The following is a 17636-nucleotide window of genomic DNA, read 5'->3' as shown; positions in this document are numbered from 1 at the left end:
TATTTATTTTTTGTGAGGGCATCTCTCATATTTATTGATCAAATGGTTGTTAACAACAATAAAATTCTGTATAGGGGGGTCAATACTCAATGCACAATCATTAATCCACCCCAAGCCTAATTTTCGTCACTCTCCAATCTTCTGATGCATAACGAACAAGTTCTTACATGGAGTACAATGAATTTCAAATTTTGTAGCACAGACATATCCACATTGTTGTCCCACCTGCACTGCAGTCTTAACATGTTCAGCGCACAGGTTATTTTCTCCTCACATTGGATCCTCACATGTGTCAGTCCGAGTTCAACCAGAGAAGCAAAATCAGTAGAGGATAAATATTGCATAAGGCCAATATGGATTTATCACAGGGACTTGTTCTTATGCAATTATCGGAGCTTGCTAAACAGTGTGTGTATGACAGTTATCTCTGAGTCTAATGCCGAAGCTTGAAGTTCGTGGGGCAGGCATTAGGGAACAAAAGATGTCAAATGTTCAGGGGAGACCAAGGGCAGGTTGGAACCAACAAACACGACCTGGAGCCTCCCAAGGAAGAGCTAGAACTCAGAGTAGTTCTTGTTGCCTCTGCCCCTGGCAATGAGGGTGTCCCGCAGAAGAGGGGCTCTTTCTTATGCACATGGACCTAACCTCGGGGTCAAAGGAGCCGAAGGTGGATCAGGGTCAGGTAGAGCACTTGCAGGCCCAGCTACTGCTTCTCACCAGCAAGGTAAGTCAGAAAATCAGCAACATGTATGAGCTACAAAATAGCCACTGGTTCCCCTCCAGCTTCCAAATCCTCCAAGATTCTCCCTTGTGACTGACCCTAACTGGAAACAAACACAAGGGTGAATTCTGGGAAATGTAGCTCAGCTTTGCCAAGTTGACTCATCACAAAACCATCAGAAAGCCATTAAAATCCACCCCTAGTCAATTTAGCATCCATACACATAGCCTTTAAGTATACTTAATCTCTGAATAAAGACAGTATCAAAGTCCTACTCCTTCCTAGCATTATACAGCTATCCCACATACAACTAAAAAAATGCTAACCCTTTCCCCAGAAGAGAATACAGAGTTCCTTTCCCGTCCTTGGGCGATGTTCATTCCTTCCCAAGCTGTCTGACATACTTCCTTAGATAGCTTGTAATTTAAATACTGAGATCTAAAGTTAAGTGTTAGATGATAGGGGGATAAGAAAGGAAAGGAAACAAAAGTATCTGGTTAACATGCAAACACATTTGTATTAAAATAAAAAGAAATATAACTATTACAGTCCTGTCTCTGCCACAGTCACATGGTCAGAGCTGACATTTTTAACTACCTTCTTCCCATGTTCTACCACCATCTATTCTTTTTGCCATCAGCAATTACCTCAGCTGCTGGTCATGGATCTTTGCTTAATGAGGTGACACAATTTTTACTCTTGAAGGCTCTGCGATACTAGCAACCCTGAGTCCTGAACTGAGGTGTTCAAGTCAACATTTTCTGTTGACTTGAATCATAGGGCATGGGAGTATTAAGAGGCACCCTTGAGAATTTTCTGTTTTCCAGATATTCTCCTTACTCCCACTGTGTGATAGTAGCAACACAATTTCTCCCTGATTGTCAGGATTAATCACCCTTGCCAAACAGGAACACCCCCTTCTCTGTGTGTTCATTCAGTGGTACAGGGCACCCAGGGTGGCCAGGCAGCAGTCAGAACTTGCATTTCAGTGGCATCATTGTTAGGTCCCCTGGGAGGCATTCCTCTCTTTGGAGCAAAGACCTCTAGACCAGCAGAGCCTGTGCATCACAAGGACGGGGAAGAACAGTTTGCCAATGGACCACAGAGGTAAGTGATAGTGCCGCTGCCGTCTTCACTGCTGTTCTTAGGAATTCAGGAATATCATCTATGGGAGAAACAGCATCCTATGTTGGATGCTGACTCAAAGCATACACAGCATCCAGGAAGTCCTTGCCCAGCCCTAGAAGGTGTTGCCAGTTGCCACTGAGCTGGTACCTCGTCTATGTCTTCACAAGGGCACTCCCTTCCTCTACAGCTGCTTCGGGATGCTGGGGAATGTAGTAAGAATGAATGCCAGGAGCCTGGGCTCATTGCCTCACTTCATTTGCTGCGAAGTGAGTTCCTTGGTGGGAAGCAATGCCATGTGGAATGCCATAGCAGTAGGTAAGGTATTCTGTAAGACCCTGGGTGGTAATTGTGGCAGAAGCATGTGGACAGAGAAGGAAAATGCATATCCAGGGAAAGTTTCTGTGCAGGTAAACAGGTAGACTACTCAAAGCCCTGCCTCCTGGGAGGCCTTCCCCTCTGTGGTCCTCAGCGCTGCCCCTCTCTGCCCTCAGGTGACGCCTACAGGCTGTGCAGAATGATCTGGGGGCCTTCTTCGACAGTCAACTGGTCATTGGGAATTCCCGATCAGCCGAGAAACGTGGGCTGGAAGTGAGAAGGTAATGTAACAGAGGCAGGGGCCACAGGCATTTGGGCCGCTTCCTGATGCAACTTCCTTGTGCCTTCAGGGCCTGCACCAAGCTGATGATGCACATGGTCTCCATCTAACAATGCAGTGCTGCTCAGCACACCCGACTGGATGGCTTGGCCGATTGGACAACACTCCCTTTCATGATGGGCAGCTCGGATTACATGGTAACTTGGGGGCCCATGGTTAGGCATTCAGTGCAGAGGTCCAGTGGCAAGCCAAAAGTTGTCTCCGGAAAGGAGAATATACACAAAGGATGGGAGGGATTTGCTATAAAATGCTAAGGGTTAGGTTTTACTTCACCTATAGGAGCTTGCTAAAGACTTCAAAAGACATTTCTGTCAGCCACTGCCACTTTGAGCACCACTGGACCTGCTAGGTCATATGGCCCCAGTGACAGAGCAGCTTCCATAGCAGCCTAGACATTGCAGGGTCTTCTCTTGTTCTGAACCCTGCTCAAAACTAGCATTTCTTAGGCCACATTTGTACAATGCCTAATCAAAGAGGAAAATAAGAGGGATTCTTTCAACTAGCCTTTGTTTTAAAAATCTCTGAACAAGTCTGACGGGCCTGTCTGTGGTTACTCCTGTAATTAAGTGGCTCAGGGATAAAATTCTACTATTGAACCAGCTTGATTCATGTAACCACACCTGTGACCAAGGTGGGGCGTGTCTGTGATTGCCAGGCCCCCTCCAGAACCATATGAGCAATTCCTGAAATGATGTCTTTCTGGGAATTCAGCACCAAGACAAGAAAGGGAAATCCCCTCCCCTGAGGTGAAATGAGGCTCTGGTCATCTTTCCCCTTGTAGAGTAATCCTTTTTTCTGGAAAAGTCTCTGGGCATATTTCACAATGATTACTCCATCCCTCCTCCAACCAGAGCAGAAGTCTTCCTTGGACCTTCATCATGAAGACCTGGTGGGTTCTTGGAGGTAATCCCACAGCAGTATGGGAGTCTCTGCTATGACTTCAGCCCCCGATAGTGTCTCACTCCCTTCTCAGTCCACACGCAACCTTGAGCAGTTCTTCCACATTGCCCTGTAAGTGCTCCTACCAGTTTATGGCTCTCACCTGTCCTCTGCTCCAGGTAAGCAGATCTCAGCTGTGACTTTTTGGATATGCCTGTCTTTCCAAATAGTGATGGGTGGCAATTTGCCCTGAAAACTCAGCTCTTTGCCATGTCTGAGAGAAGTCATTAATTTTTCTGTTTGCCCAGCTTTTCCTTGTTAGGACAGGCAATGATGCCTTCCAAGCACATGGCAATTAAAACTGAGAGTCGTTAATTTCATTTGTAATCACTGCATTCTTAATAGTTCTCAACTGTCTGCATGACCTCCTATTCCTATTTTATAAAAGCATGTTCCTCAAGTCTTTTACTGAATACACCAAATAGGTATTTTCTAAAATAGCATTTTTTTGTAGCTTATTTTCATAAGAGGGATATTTTCCTTTGAACCTTTAAAGTATTCCCTTTCCCTTATGCGGAATTTTTTTTTATCCCCTAGAGTTTGTGTTGTTTCACTCTGAATATTTGTCCAACGAAGAGCAGAAATGCCTTTAAGCCAGAGGATTGTAAACAGATACTATTCTCAGACAGTCCTTAGCTTTTTTGATCTTGACTTCAAGTATTCTTACCTTAACCCTCTCAGATCTAGATTTTTAATAGATACCAGTGATCAAAAGTGCCAGCCCAACTCACCTTCTCCTTCTGACATGCATTTAGCATGATCCTCATTTACTGTTCAGAGTCAGCACAGCGCTTCTGCCTACAGAGATGTTTGGAACCTAGATGGAGGTCAGATCTCCTTGTCCTTCTGGGCCTGCGTTCTTGGGAACCTGGAGTTTGTACAGGTACAGTGTGGAAACGACAGTCTACTAGTGTGGTCCCCGGACCTGTGCTGCCCTCTAACTTTTTTCTGTTTTACTTATCTAGTGAGTCGTGTTTATTGATTTTACAAAAGCATCGATCAATGATGGACTGGAAATTTCAAAATGACAGTCCTTTACCACAGGTGGTTTGAAAGGCACTGACCAGGGCTGTGTCACTCCTCAGTGTCTCCTGAGCTTTGGGAAAGGCCACTCCATTGCCCAAGGTGCAGGGGGCCACCAATTTTCTCCTTGAACATCAGGCCCTTTACTCTGAAAGAATGTGGAAAGAGAAGAGCTGGTTTGAAAGGGAGGGAGAATGAGGAGGTGTGAGGAAATAGTTAAGGGCCTAGGAGGAAAAGGCCTTGATGGACACTCTCCGATCTTTCTCCTGGGGCAGGTGGGCAGCTCCCAGGTTCTTCTTCAGTATTATTTCAATGTCTTCAAGCTCAAGGAGGAAAGAGGGAGTGAATCCTGGGAATCCTTTTCCTTCCTTCTCCACCATGGGTCATTCTGCTCTAACTCAGGAGACAAGACTGCCGTGTTTAATCCAACCTCCTCAACACGGCACAGAGTGGAAAGATACCTCCACAGCCCCTGCCAGACTTGGATGTCTGTGTTCCCTTCTCACCTCCAGAGGCACTTTGCCCAGACTCAGGAATGCCTAGGAGGCCAGGTCAGGCACCGTCAGCGTGGCCCTGAGGCCCCTGGGGGTCCTTCTCAGCTTGTGGGCAGTGAGGTGGCAGTGTCACAGTTTCTGCTGTGAAGCCACATTGTCCCCACTCTGGGTCTGTGTGGCTGGTGTGTCAGAGCTGGTGCAGGGCATCGTGTTTATCCTCATCGACTGTTCAGAGTCAGCACAGCACTTCTACCGACAGAGATGTTTGTAGTCTGTTTCTGGCCTGCTTGTCTTCGCATCTCACACCAACAATGTTCTTTTCAGTCCGTTAACAGTTAGGTTGATCCTAGCTTTGTGGCACTCTGTGAGTGACCTCTCTTCATGTTTTTATCAACTCACGCTATCTTTGGGGTTCAGTTGTTTGACAGATTATGAATCTACTTAAACATCCTATTGTCTACCCACTTATTGTGGGATGAGTTGATAACCTCTTCTCACCTTCCCTCTGGCCTCATCCCTTCCATTAGAGAGAAGCCTGGAATAATAATATAGCGATAATAAAGTCTGGCGTTGCTTTAAGGTAGCAAAGAGAGCAACTCTTAACACGCAGTGGTGTTCCTTGTAATTAAGCCAGACTCAGGTGATAGGAGAGAGCCAGGTATTCCTTCTCAACCCAGGAATAGATTTTATGCTGGTTTTTGTAAGGAGAGATTGCTTTAGAAGCGATACAGGAAAGGAAGGCCACTGGACAGACTAACTTGGACCTGGAATTTGGGTGCATGGTAACCTTCATGGACCTGGGATAGTACTTTTCAAGTGGGAGCAGATGTTCCCCTAGGAGACATTTGACTACATCTGGAGATATTTTTTGGTGGTCACAACTTCAAAAATAAGAGTTGCTGCTGGCATGTGGTGCATAGAGGCCACGGATGTTACTATACAGCCTTCAGCTCAGAGCAGCCAGCCTGCCCAACAAAACAGTATCAGACCCCAAGTGTCAACAGTGCCTAGGCTGAGAAGCCCTGGCCTAGGATTTGTCCCATTCTAAAACCTGCACTAAGCGTGGGGAACAAAAACATACAGCTGGCCAGACTGCAGGCCATATCCCTAAAGCTTCTAGTTTCACTGGTCTGGGATCTAGCCAGGGTATGGTATTTTCGTGAAGCCTTCCCTTCCCCCTTGTGTGTGGACAGGATTGAGAACCACTCCCTGGAGAGGCTGATCTCCCTCATTTTCTTGTGACTGGAGGCTTATGGCTCCTTAAGGGGGTAGCAGCAGTGGAGAGACCCCCAGGAGATAGAGAAAAGCCCCCAAACCCTGGAGAGTAGAAGATGGAAATTCAAATGAGGGGCTTTTGTGAGAATTGGGAAATGGTTGGGCCTTCTAGGTAACAGAATTTAAAAACCTTCAGGATGGATGTTCCCAGTGCCCTTAGACTAGCTAAGGGAGCAGACAGCTGTGTCAAGGAAAAAGGTGTCCTTCTACAGTGGACATGGCCCCTGCCATGGCACAGGGCCCCAGGAACCCAGAGGCGTCTGACTTTCAGCTCCCACTTGGCCCTTCCCCTAGACACATTTGTGCAGTGCCCAAACTGCACAACCGAATGCAGGAGCCCTGGGTGGAATTTGCCTTAGCTAAGATCTCCTTTGGCTAAGAAAGGGGAGCGACAGGAAAGGGGCCAGGTTCTGCTTACGGGTTTACAAAAAAAAATTTTTTTTTTGAGAAAGCCTAGAAGAAACCCTATCAGTCCTGCAGGCAGCCTAGAAACCCTATCCTGATGCCAGGCCACAGGGTGGAGGCTCAAGGTTTGTCGTGGTGTCCTTGGGGTGGTTGAGAACAACCCAGGAAATGGGGAGATTTGGTTGCAGGAAACTGCAACAGCTGGATTCCAGAGGCTTGTAAGTGAGACACGGAACTTTCTATGCCTTGTGCTCCCCTGTCAGCCGGCCCTGGAGAGAGTACGTCCAGCCCCAGCCCAAACCGCAGTGTCCCAGGCACGCACCCGACCCAGATTCATTCCGTTACAAAAGAGAAACCAAAACGCTGTAGTAGGACGTTGGCGCTGCGAGAATCGCACACCTAGGTTCAAACCCCTCTCAGCCTGTAACGGTGAACTGAGCAAGTTTCTAGGATAAAACGGGAAGAACAATACGGAACTTGAGGCGTGGTCGTGAGGGTGAACCCAGCGAACGTGGCCATTAATAACGGGCCGCAGTGGACCGCCCAGGACCCTCCCGGGTGCTCCTCTTTTTCTGTGTGACTTGCGCGGCTTTTTTGCACAAATGACTTCGGGCCCCGGGGTCTGGGGGGCGGCTGGGCCACCGGTGTGTGCTGGGGCTGGAGGGCGCGCGGCGGGAGCACAGAGTGTGGAGAGTCTGGTTTGCTGGGGCCCGCCCCGGCCCTCGGCCCGGGGGTCAGCCCGCTCCCGACGCGGCGCCGGCACCGAGGGAGGGGGCTGCGGGGGAAGCGGGGGGCGGGGAGGAGGGCAGGCCCCGGGCGGGACGGAGGGAGGGAGAGCGAGGTGAGAGGAGGAGTTTTGCAGCTCGGCCCGCTCCCGCTTGCGGCGCAGCCGTCGCTGTCGTCCGTCTCCTCCGCCCCCTGCAAGCGCGCGGCGCCGCCGAGCCAGCCGAGCAGACCGCGCCATGGGGACGGGGCTCCGGCCCGCGCTGCTGCTGCCGCCGCTGTTGCTGCTGCTTCTTCGGATCCCGCCGAGCTGCGGCTTCCCAGGTAGGGCCACCCCAGCGGGGCACCGGCACCCTTCGAGGGAGGTGCCGGGGGGCGCCCTTTGTGTGCACTAACTCGTCCCGCACAGCCCGAGGTAGTGGGTAATGGGCATCAGGGCTGGCGTCTGGGCACCCTGAGCGGAGAACCGGCCGTCAGCCCAGGGCCGGGAGTCGGGGTACCTTCCGTGTCTGGGCTTCAGGGGTGCAATACAACCCATGCTGGCGCAGGAGGCTAGGAAAAGAAGTTTGGTCGCGAGCTAGTTTCTCACCAGCTGGAGTCGTGCTCTTATACGGTTTCTCGGGGCCAGTACCCAGGGGGGCTGGCAGCTTGTCCTGGAAGGAGTCCGGCCCCCTCCCACTCCAGGTCCCAGGCCACCCGCCGGCGCGGCGGCGGTGCACGAGCCCAGGGAGAGCGACTCTGCGGACCGCACCGGCGGGGCCTGTCCCGCATCCCCAATCCCCCCTTGATGGGAATTCCGAGAAAGTCAGCGCCTCTGGGAAGAGGTGCCAGGGCACAGTGGTGACTTTTGGCGTGTGCTTGGTTAGAGCCGGGGAAAGAGGACTACACACGGCGCGGCTCTCTTGGACAGGGGGTGTGGTTTCTTCTCGCTGAAAGGCGCGGTCTCTAGCATGCACGGGGACCCTGGTGGTTATTAGGGCTCTCCACGCTGTTGTCAAAACCTTCTCTGACCTTTGAAAAGCTCCAACTAACTCTCTCATCCCAAGAGGGAGTCTTAGGTTAGCAAAGAGTTTCAGGGGAACAGGGTAACATGAATGCACCCGTCACCCAGAATGGAGAAGAAATCCCTCTGTGTGTTTTAGTGCTAATGGGAAACTGGGCGATGTGGACTACAGGGCGTGCAGACCCTCGGCTTTGCTTTCAACGCTGTGGGCAGTTTAATTCTGGGGTCTGAGAAATGAACCTACCAAATTTTGAGTGAAGGATGGGGGCTGCAGGGGAGGGTTCTCACATACTGTGCTTGGGAGATGTAGGGAAGGCTGCGGGAAATTCTCTGCACATCCCGAAAGGAATGAATGAATCAAACCAATGTGTCAAGCGATAAACAGAAACACTTGTGTTTTGAGCTGACTTGTAAGTTTTAAGCTGTTTGGCAAGAACTTATTCAGGGCAAAGTGGAGAGTGCCCTCAGTGCCATTCCCACGGTGTGTCAGTGCCCTCCCACCTCCTTTAACAGGAGTCAGAGAAACAGGAACAGAGAATGGAAGGGGAAAGCAGTACTGGGCTGCGGGAGAAGTTGAGAAGCTAGAGGGAGCCTTACACGCGGAACTGGGAGGCGTCCAGAGCTGCTTCTATATCTGGTGGAGCCTTTCTCAGCCAAGGAGCCTCTTCTCTTTGTCTGACCTCCCTCCCTCCCTTACCGTGTCCTCTGCTCTTTCTCTCAGCGTCTACCCTTACATAGTGTAGCTTGCTGCCAGAGCCCAGCTATCCACACATCCCGGGGTTGCCAGTTTGGACACTCACTACTCTGGGGCCTTGGAAACTGACCCTCGCTGACCTGACTCCCTCTGCCAGCCAGCAGGCTGCCCCCAACTTGGCACATCTCAGTGGGGTTTCTCAGGAAATGTGGTCTGCTGGGGCTGTGGAATCCAAAGGAGGGGGTTTCAGCTCAAGCCAAAAGTTTTGGAAGGCTGGGGAAGGGAGACATTTTAGGCCTGTGGGTCCCGAGGTAAATTGCTTCAGCTGAGTTCACTCCAGGTGCTGGGCAACAGGGAGATTTTGAAGATCATTTCAGAGGCATACTTTAGCATGTCAGCATCATATCTCTATTAAGGGAGAAGGTAAGAGGCCTGGAATCAGGAACCTCTGAAAGATGGAGCTGGGAATCTACGGCCCCATCAGCTTCCCTGATTATATAACCGTCTGAGATTTAATAGACAATGTATCAGAGTGAGGGTAAATTATTCCCATTCCCACTCCTAGAACGTCTCTGGAGTCCGTCCATCTTTGAATTTGATGCAGCTTTCTGGCCCTCTGATTTATTTGCAGTCTAACAGAGATGCAGTGTCTATAAAACCTCACATGAGATGTATGGAAAGTTCATAACAAACTTGTCTGTGTTTGATGGAATTTGTACGCCTATAAGAGGAGTTTTCATTCTGTTCCTTTGTTTAGGTATCATTGACATACATTAGTTTCAGGTGTATGACATAATGGTTCGATATTTGTATACACTGAAGTGATTACCACTGCCTCCTCCCTCTGGCAACCACCAGTCTGTTCTCTGTATCTACGAGCTTGGGTTTATTTGTTTTGATTTTTCAATTCTATAGTATTCATCTTTCTCTGGCTTATTTCACTTAGCATAATGCCCACAGGATCCATCCATGTTTTTACAAGTGGGAAGATTCCATTTCTTTTTTACGGCCGAACAGTTATATACATGCACACACACCTATATACACCTATATATATACCTACCTCCTTTATCCATTCATTGACACTTAGGTTGTTTCCATGTCTTGGCTATTGTAAGTAAAGCTGCAGTGAACATATATCTTTTTGAACTAGTGGTTTTGTTTTCTTCAGATATATACCCAGATTGGAATTGCAGATCATATAGTAATTCTATCTTTACTTTTTTCAGGAACTGCCATACTGTTTTCCTAATTGACTGCACCAGTTTACATTCCCACCAACAGTATACAACAGTTCCCTTCCCCCCAAACCCCATCCTCACCAACACCTGTTATCTCTTGTCTTTCTGGTGACAGCCATTCTAGCAGGTGTGAGGTGATATGTCATTGTGGTTTTTGCATTTCCATTTTCTGTTCAATGAACTCCTGAAACCTCACATCTGAGATTTTGGAGGTTCACTCCACCAGCTTCTGCAAGCAAGCCTGGAGATGGAGAATGAGTGCCATGGTCACTAAGAAAGGTTCTGTGAATCTTACGCCTGGAGAAAAGTGGTAAAGCAATGTGGCTTCCTCAGTCAGGAGAACCGAGTGAGGGTAGGTAAAAGCCAGACCAGACCACATCAGCTCAGCCAGAGCAATCGCCTGAAGTGCTGCATTTAGAGGTAAGTTTTAGGAACTGAACACCTGGCACAGGATGTACAATTAAAGTCTCTCCAAGAGTAGGCTAGGCTAGAAGTTTGGATTAAAACATCTATTTGGATTTAAAACATGTAATTCGCTGACAAAATTACTGTGCATTAGAAAGGAGAATGCTGGAGAGAGCAGGACGTTTTCATCTGGCATTTTCTTCACTAGTACCACTTTGAGTAGAGTGTTGGTGTTACTGCTTTGCATTCACAGTGTGTCGCTGAGACAGCAGAAACCATCATTAAAGCACTGCCTTCGAACCTTCCCATGGCACCCATTCTTCCACAACTGACATATATAGCCCCTCTCTTTTTATTACTATAACATGCTCATTTCTATTCTCTTTCTAACTCATTCTACTTGCTCTGGCCAGATGCTGGTCTTTCAGGTACAATTTTACATCAGTACGTTTTTATCAGGTTATTCTCCTACTCAAAAACATAGTGCTCCCAGTCCACTCTCAAGTTAACTAGAAGGTTCTCTGTTTCAAGGAACTATACAGTTTGCTTCCAAATTTTCCAGTCCTTCTCTCCTGCTTTCTTAAACTCTGGCCAAAACAGAGTACCTGTTTTTACAGAACTCGAGTCACATTTTTCCTGTTCCTAGTGATTATTGCTTCCTGCACATGGGAAGCTTCCTCCAGCCACATGTCTGTCCAAATTCTGCCTGTCATTCAGCGACACCCCCACTTGAATGAAAGTTTTCCTTGATCCCTTCAATGGGAAGTGTCTGCCTTCCTGTGAATCTCCACAGTGCTTCATATCTTATGGAATTTATCATTCATGCCATGCATTGTGATAAGGTATGCATGCCTCTGTACTCCCAGATTCTGAGCTCTTGAGGGCAGGGTACTGCTGTCTTAACCCATCTTTGTATTTATCATGGTGCCTAGTTGAGCACCTTGAGCCAAGTGGATATTTGTGCTTATTGAGTTAATGATTCCCTGAAATTCAGGTGGTGGACCATTGGACAGAAAGTGAGCTGAGAGAAATATGCACTGGTTAACTGGGCTTTGTGTCTCCACAAATCTATATACAGAGGGACGATGTCTTGCTGGCTATAGAGGTTGCTTTTAAATCCACGAATGCCCTTTGTTTAAGCAATGACGGTCTCTGTTGGGGGCTGTGAGGCAAGAGACTTGCCACAGCCTCATGCTGGAGCTCGCATTTATTATTTTTGTTGGCCACTTTGCTACAGTCCTTTCCACAGTGGTTGAACGGTTTCCTTAGTAAATGCAAATATGCATGCTGCATCAATTCCCCTTTCAGAGAATGTAACTAAAATGGGTAATTGAAAGTGAAGATGGAGTTTAAACGGAGGGTTAACTTTTGCCAGGCTATATAGCAAAGTATAAAATTGTAGGAGCCAAGTTATGATTAGTACCCAGGTTAAAGATTCACTTTCAAACTAGCAGTGTGAATAACATCCTCTCCTGAGTTCCAGTTCATAAGGAGTTTCTCAAACTCCAGCCCCTCAGCTCTCAATTGTGCGATTTCTCTACTGTCAGCTGATACGGGCCATCGTTTATGTGGGTCTTTTAAGCCTGAATCTAGCTCTTGGATTTTTGAGTTTAGGTCTGAAATAGAATCAGGTTCTGTGTTCTTTAATGAAAGCTGGGCTCTACCCAGAGACTTACTTTTTAAAGTGGATCCAAATGACGGAGGACTGGGGAAAACAGGGTAACAGGAGGAAGGTAAGGTCTTCCTTCTGTTGATAGCTTTCTGTCTTATGGGTTAGTAGACACCAAGTTTATCTGAGGTGGTAAATGTAACACAGCTGGGTTGACAAGCCCTGAGAGCAGAGCTGCTGTGCAGGAACCCTGGGCCTGGGTGCTGAAGAATGATGTCATAGATGCTGATGCCAAGGATAGTGGCACCACAGGCCCCATGAGGCTTCCATAGGGGGTCTGTGAGCTGCTCTAAGAACACTTTGACACTGGCAACAAAATTCCGTGTGGGTGCTCTTTTCCTGGGGAGAAGGCCCTATCCCAATTCAAAAATGACTACTCACTAGATCATCTTTGTGAGTTCTAGGAGAGAATATATACTTAATGGACACAAAAGTCAACATACGAGGTAAGACAAGATTGCCAGAGTGGGGAAACTGATTGAACCAATGAGCAGGGGGTCTCTTGAGTTATGACCAGTGGCACCATTTCCTCTTCTCACTTAAAAAGTAACACCAAACAAAGCAGATGTAGTCAGGGATCCCAGTTGCCTTTGGGTCTGAGCTGGCCACCTGTACTCACTGAGCACCGTGTCTGGAACCCAGGAGAGGCTCTCTCTGCAGTCAGTGTATGTGGGTTAATTGATCAATTGAAGTCATTGTGACAGGAAATAAACATTCCATTTCAAGTATCCATATGGGATTTAACCAGAATTTCCAAGATGATAATTCCCAAAGGAAAATGAATGGGAAATAGCAAAATGCCAGCAGAATTTATAGTATCCTGAACAAAAGACCTATCTGGACAGGCAGCATGTCTGAGCACAGTTAATTGCTGAGGCTCTTGGATTTCAAATGACCCTTGGACACTGGTCTAGGAGACTTAGGCACTTCAGGTAGTCCCAAGGGTAGGATATGCAGGTAAAGATTTAAGGATAAAGCTTGTACAAGAAAGGATTGGTAACATTGTTAAGCTCCCCCGTTTTCCAGATGATAATTGGTTGCACCTGGATCTATGGTTGCATGGTGCGCTCTGGGCTTGGAAAGCCCTGAAGTGCTCTTTCCCCAGCTGGATGATTCACTGGCCCGTAATCTTTAGCTCATATTGGATGCCTCTTTAAGCATTGTTCTCCAGGGAGAAGATAAATGGGTTGGGACATAATAGCTTGGATTATCCCAGAGGTTTGGGGTTATAAATTGAGTATATTGGTTTTCAAACATCTTTTTATGAGGAATAGACAGATCCAAACATGGAATTTGGGGGCAGACATTCTTCCTTGGCCTTGAAATGTCGTTGCACTGTTTCTTCTGCTCTGCTCTTACAGCGACCTGTAGTGTGATGGGTCATGTGGACAAGCAGCTTGTTCCCATGCTGTCACTGGCTGTTTGCAGTGTCTGTCTGGTTGTGCCTAATGAGAATGTCTCGTCAATGCTGATGGCACCCCAGGACCCTCTTACAGATGACTCTGGCCTGCCACTGACTGTGTGGGTGGCTGGTCTGAATGACCCTGCCAGTTCCAGCAATCCAAGAATGTTCAAGCATACTGGTTAAATTTGGGCCACCAGGCAAGAATTGAGCCAAGTTTGGCAGGCGCATCGTGGAGTGGTAAGGAAGTGGTGGTGTGGCCACGTCCCCCACCTTCTGAGCCTCTGCCCCCAGAGTGGCTGCTCCGCATAGGAACTCTGACAGACTTGTTGCCACTGACTCAGCATTTGTCAGACAGAGGCTCCAGTTCCTTTAAACAGCCAATGTTGAAGTTCTGTTTCCACTTAGATTTTAACTCAGCCTTCTAAGGGGTAGAATCTCATTGTTTCACTATCAGCTACTCATGGATCTGATGTCCCCGGCTATGCAAGAAGGTACTGGGGTCTTGTCCATTTTGTGTCCTGGCCTAGCAGGGGACCCTGCAGAGGCTCTTAAAGGGTCTGTGGAATGTGACATCTGCCAGGGAATACGTCTCTGGCCAGTCCTGATCTGCTAGCTTCCTGGAGGAGATTCCCATCCATATGCAGGCTCTCTTGCGTTGCCACCTAATTCAGGAACTATGGACGGAGTTGAAGGGATTTGTCTGGAGTCACACGGTGGGTTAGAATCAGAGCTGGGTTTAGAGCTCCACCTGGTGACTCCAGAATTCCCCTCACTCTACCACAGGTGTGCACTGAATTCAGTTTCTGAATGGCCACTCCACATTAGGCATCTTGCCAGCAGAGACATAGGTGTGCACACTGAGGTCTGTTCAGGGTGCATCTCCACGAGGGTGTCCTTATCAGCACATGGCTGCAGTCAGGACCTCAAACCTGGGCTGCTTGGATGTTGCTTGAGGGTTCTGAGAAGTGGCTGCCTCAAGGCCAGTCCTTGCCTCCTTTCATTGAGGTCCCAAATACTTCCTCTATATGCCACCTGTTTTGAGTTCCCCCACTGATATGTCATAATATTTTTAACAGTTTTGTTGGATATAATGCACATTCCATATCTTTCACCCACTTAAACCAATCCAGTGTATTCACCGAGTTTTGTAAGGTATTCACAGAATTGGGTCTCCACCATGACAATTGTAGAATATTCTCATTACTCCCAAAAGAAACCCATGACCTTTAGCCATCTTCCCCAACCCCCACAGCCATAGGCAACCACCAATCTATTTTCTGTCTCTATAAATTTGCCTATTCTTAACATTCCATATAGATGAATCATGCAACATTTGTCCTTTTCTGTCTGGCTTCTGTCACATAGCATAATGTTTTCAAGATTCATCCATGTTGTAGCAGGTATGAGTACTTGATTCCTTGTTATGGTTGAACTATATTTCATTATATAGACAGGCCACATTGTATCTACCCATTCATCAGTTGATGGAAGGTTGAGTTATTTCCAGTTTGATTATTACAGTGATGCTGCAGTCCAGATTCATGTACAAGTTCCTGTGTGGACATATGTTTTCACATCTCTTAGATATATACCTAGGCATGGAATTGCTGGGTCATGTGGTAAGTCTGTGTTTTAACTGTTGTAGTAGCTGCCAGGCTGTTTCCCAAAGTGACCGCACCCTTTTACCTTCCCACCTGCAATGTATCATGGTTCCAGATTCTCCACATCCTCACCAACTCTTGATACTATCTGTCTTTTTGAAACCATGTTATCTCATCCCCCTAACAGCTTCCATTCAAGGATTGGGTGACAAAAGAGTGTCTGTTCTGCCACCTGTGGCAGGATACTGGCAAGAGTCATCCTAAGGGTGCCTGGTACCCTCTCACCACTGGCTCCAGCACTACTGATGGTCCATAAGGCACTTGTGGGTAAATTAGAAACTGATGACCTGTCTGGGCACATGTAATTCCAGGGACACAGGGCTCGGTCAGGAGACAGACTTTGGGCTCATAAGAAAAAGGATAGAGGCAGGTCTAGGAGTGAAGACTTGAAGAATGGGGTCTATTTCTGTTTTGTTTGTTTGTTCATTCATTTGTTTTTTAAATTCCACATATAAATGAAATCATGTGGTATTTGTCTTTTTCTGACTTATTTCACTTAGCATGATACCCTCTAGGTCCATCTATGTTGTTGCAAATAGCAAGATTTCATTCTTTTTTGTGGTTGAGTAATGGTCTGTTGTGGATATGCACCACATCTTCTTTATCCATTGATTTATCGATGGACACTTAGGTTGCTTCCATATCGTAGCTGTTGTAAATAATGCTGTGATAAACATGCGCATGCATGTATCTGTTCAAATTGGCGATTTTGTTTTCTCTGGGAAAACTCCTACAAGTGGAATTACTCAGTTGTATGGTATTTCTATTTTTAGTTTTTTGAGAAACCTCCATACTGCTTCCCATAGTGGACTCATAAACACAGAGAACAGACCTGTGGCTGCCATAGGGGAGGGGGGTGGGTGCAGGGATAGGTGAAATAGGTGAAGGGGCCAAAGAGATCCAAACTTCCAACTATAAAATAGTCATGGGAATGAAAAGTACAGAATAGGGAATAAAGTTAATTATGTTGTAATATCTCTGCATGGTGACAGATGATAGGTAGTCTTACCATGGTAAGCATTTAGTAATATATGTAATGTTGGATCGCTATTTTGTACATATGAAACCAATATAATATTGTGTATCAACTATATTTCAATTGAAAAGGCTTGAAGAGTGGAGGGCCAGATGCTGTGAGGCCCTGCTTGCTCTTTCGGTGGCTCTGACAGTGGCTGCTGTGTTGAGGGAAGTCCCTGAACAGCCATGTATGTGGTAGTCCCGGATGTCACTAGCTCAGCCCCAGGTGGCATAGAGCTGTGGATCCCCTATTTTTTCACAGCTTGTGACTATTTTAACAGCAGAACAAATGAGAGGCTGTGCTTGCATGTCAGCAGCAGCCTTGCCTGCTGGAATCCTTGGATCACCTGGGAGAAAGTCAGAAATACAGAAGCTCACGCCCCAGGCAAGACCTACTAAATCAGTGTGTGCATTTAAATAAGAGCCTTCCAAAGGTCCTTACGTGAGGTGCGATTTGACAAGTATTGGTCTGAAGAACGAATTCAGCCCTTTGCTGAGATGGGGTGGCTCGCCTGTTTGGAACTGCCACACAGTAGCTCCCGTCCCCTCCTCTGCCCTTTCCTGTTGGCTTGGCCTTCATCATTGCATCCTCTAGACTTCCTTTCCTAAGTTCCCGACATTCCTGAGATAAGCCTGTAATGCCTTTAGATTTTTACTCCCTCTTCTAACTCAAAAACAAACCCAACCCTTCGGGGGCCCTTGACCTATTTCCTTTTAAGTCTTCCTGTCAGGAGTGAGGCTCTGCCGGGCCTTACCTCCGCCAGCAGCAAAGAGCACCTTCAGAACTGCTGACAGAGTCCTCGCTTGGTAGCCCCTGCAGCTAAGCTCTACCTTAGAAATAACGCCAGCTCCTTAAGAGAGCCACACGAGGGAAATCAGGGCACTCCTGCCTGTCTAGCAAAACTTTGTCCTGGGCTGGAAATGGTGAGACTGACCAACCCTGAAAGTTACAGGGACTACACAGCTTTGTACCAGAAAGTGGTGCCGCTGGGCTTAGGGATGTGGCAGCAGCTCGGAGGTGGGGTGTCTTTAATGCCAGCGGGGATGTCAGAAGAGCACACAGCCCCTCACATTAAGCCCCCAACCCCACTCACTGAACAGTTAGCAGTGCTGAAAGGGGGTGCCTCCCTTTTTAGGGGGGTCAGTGAGTAAGTGGTTTCCAACCCTTCAGTGGTATT

At 47.6% G+C, this 17636-nt stretch overlaps 1 protein-coding gene across 2 annotated transcripts in view; it reads left to right on the top strand.

Moving 5' to 3' along the window:
• Nucleotides 1-7497: 7497 nt before the first annotated feature.
• Nucleotides 7498-17636, top strand: part of SRPX (sushi repeat containing protein X-linked) — a 106249-nt gene continuing 96110 nt past the window's right edge. For both annotated transcript variants that reach the window (XM_036879489.2, XM_036879488.2), the window contains exon 1: nt 7498-7687. In XM_036879489.2, coding sequence (XP_036735384.2) covers nt 7603-7687 — 85 coding nt within the window. In that variant the 5' untranslated portion in view covers nt 7498-7602. The remainder of the gene's footprint in view (nt 7688-17636) is intronic.

Source organism: Manis pentadactyla, chromosome X (assembly GCF_030020395.1).
Source record: "Manis pentadactyla isolate mManPen7 chromosome X, mManPen7.hap1, whole genome shotgun sequence".
Taxonomy (NCBI): Eukaryota; Metazoa; Chordata; class Mammalia; order Pholidota; family Manidae; genus Manis; species Manis pentadactyla.
Note: the sequence above shows the minus strand (reverse complement) of the source record. Positions and strands in the feature narration are given on the sequence as shown.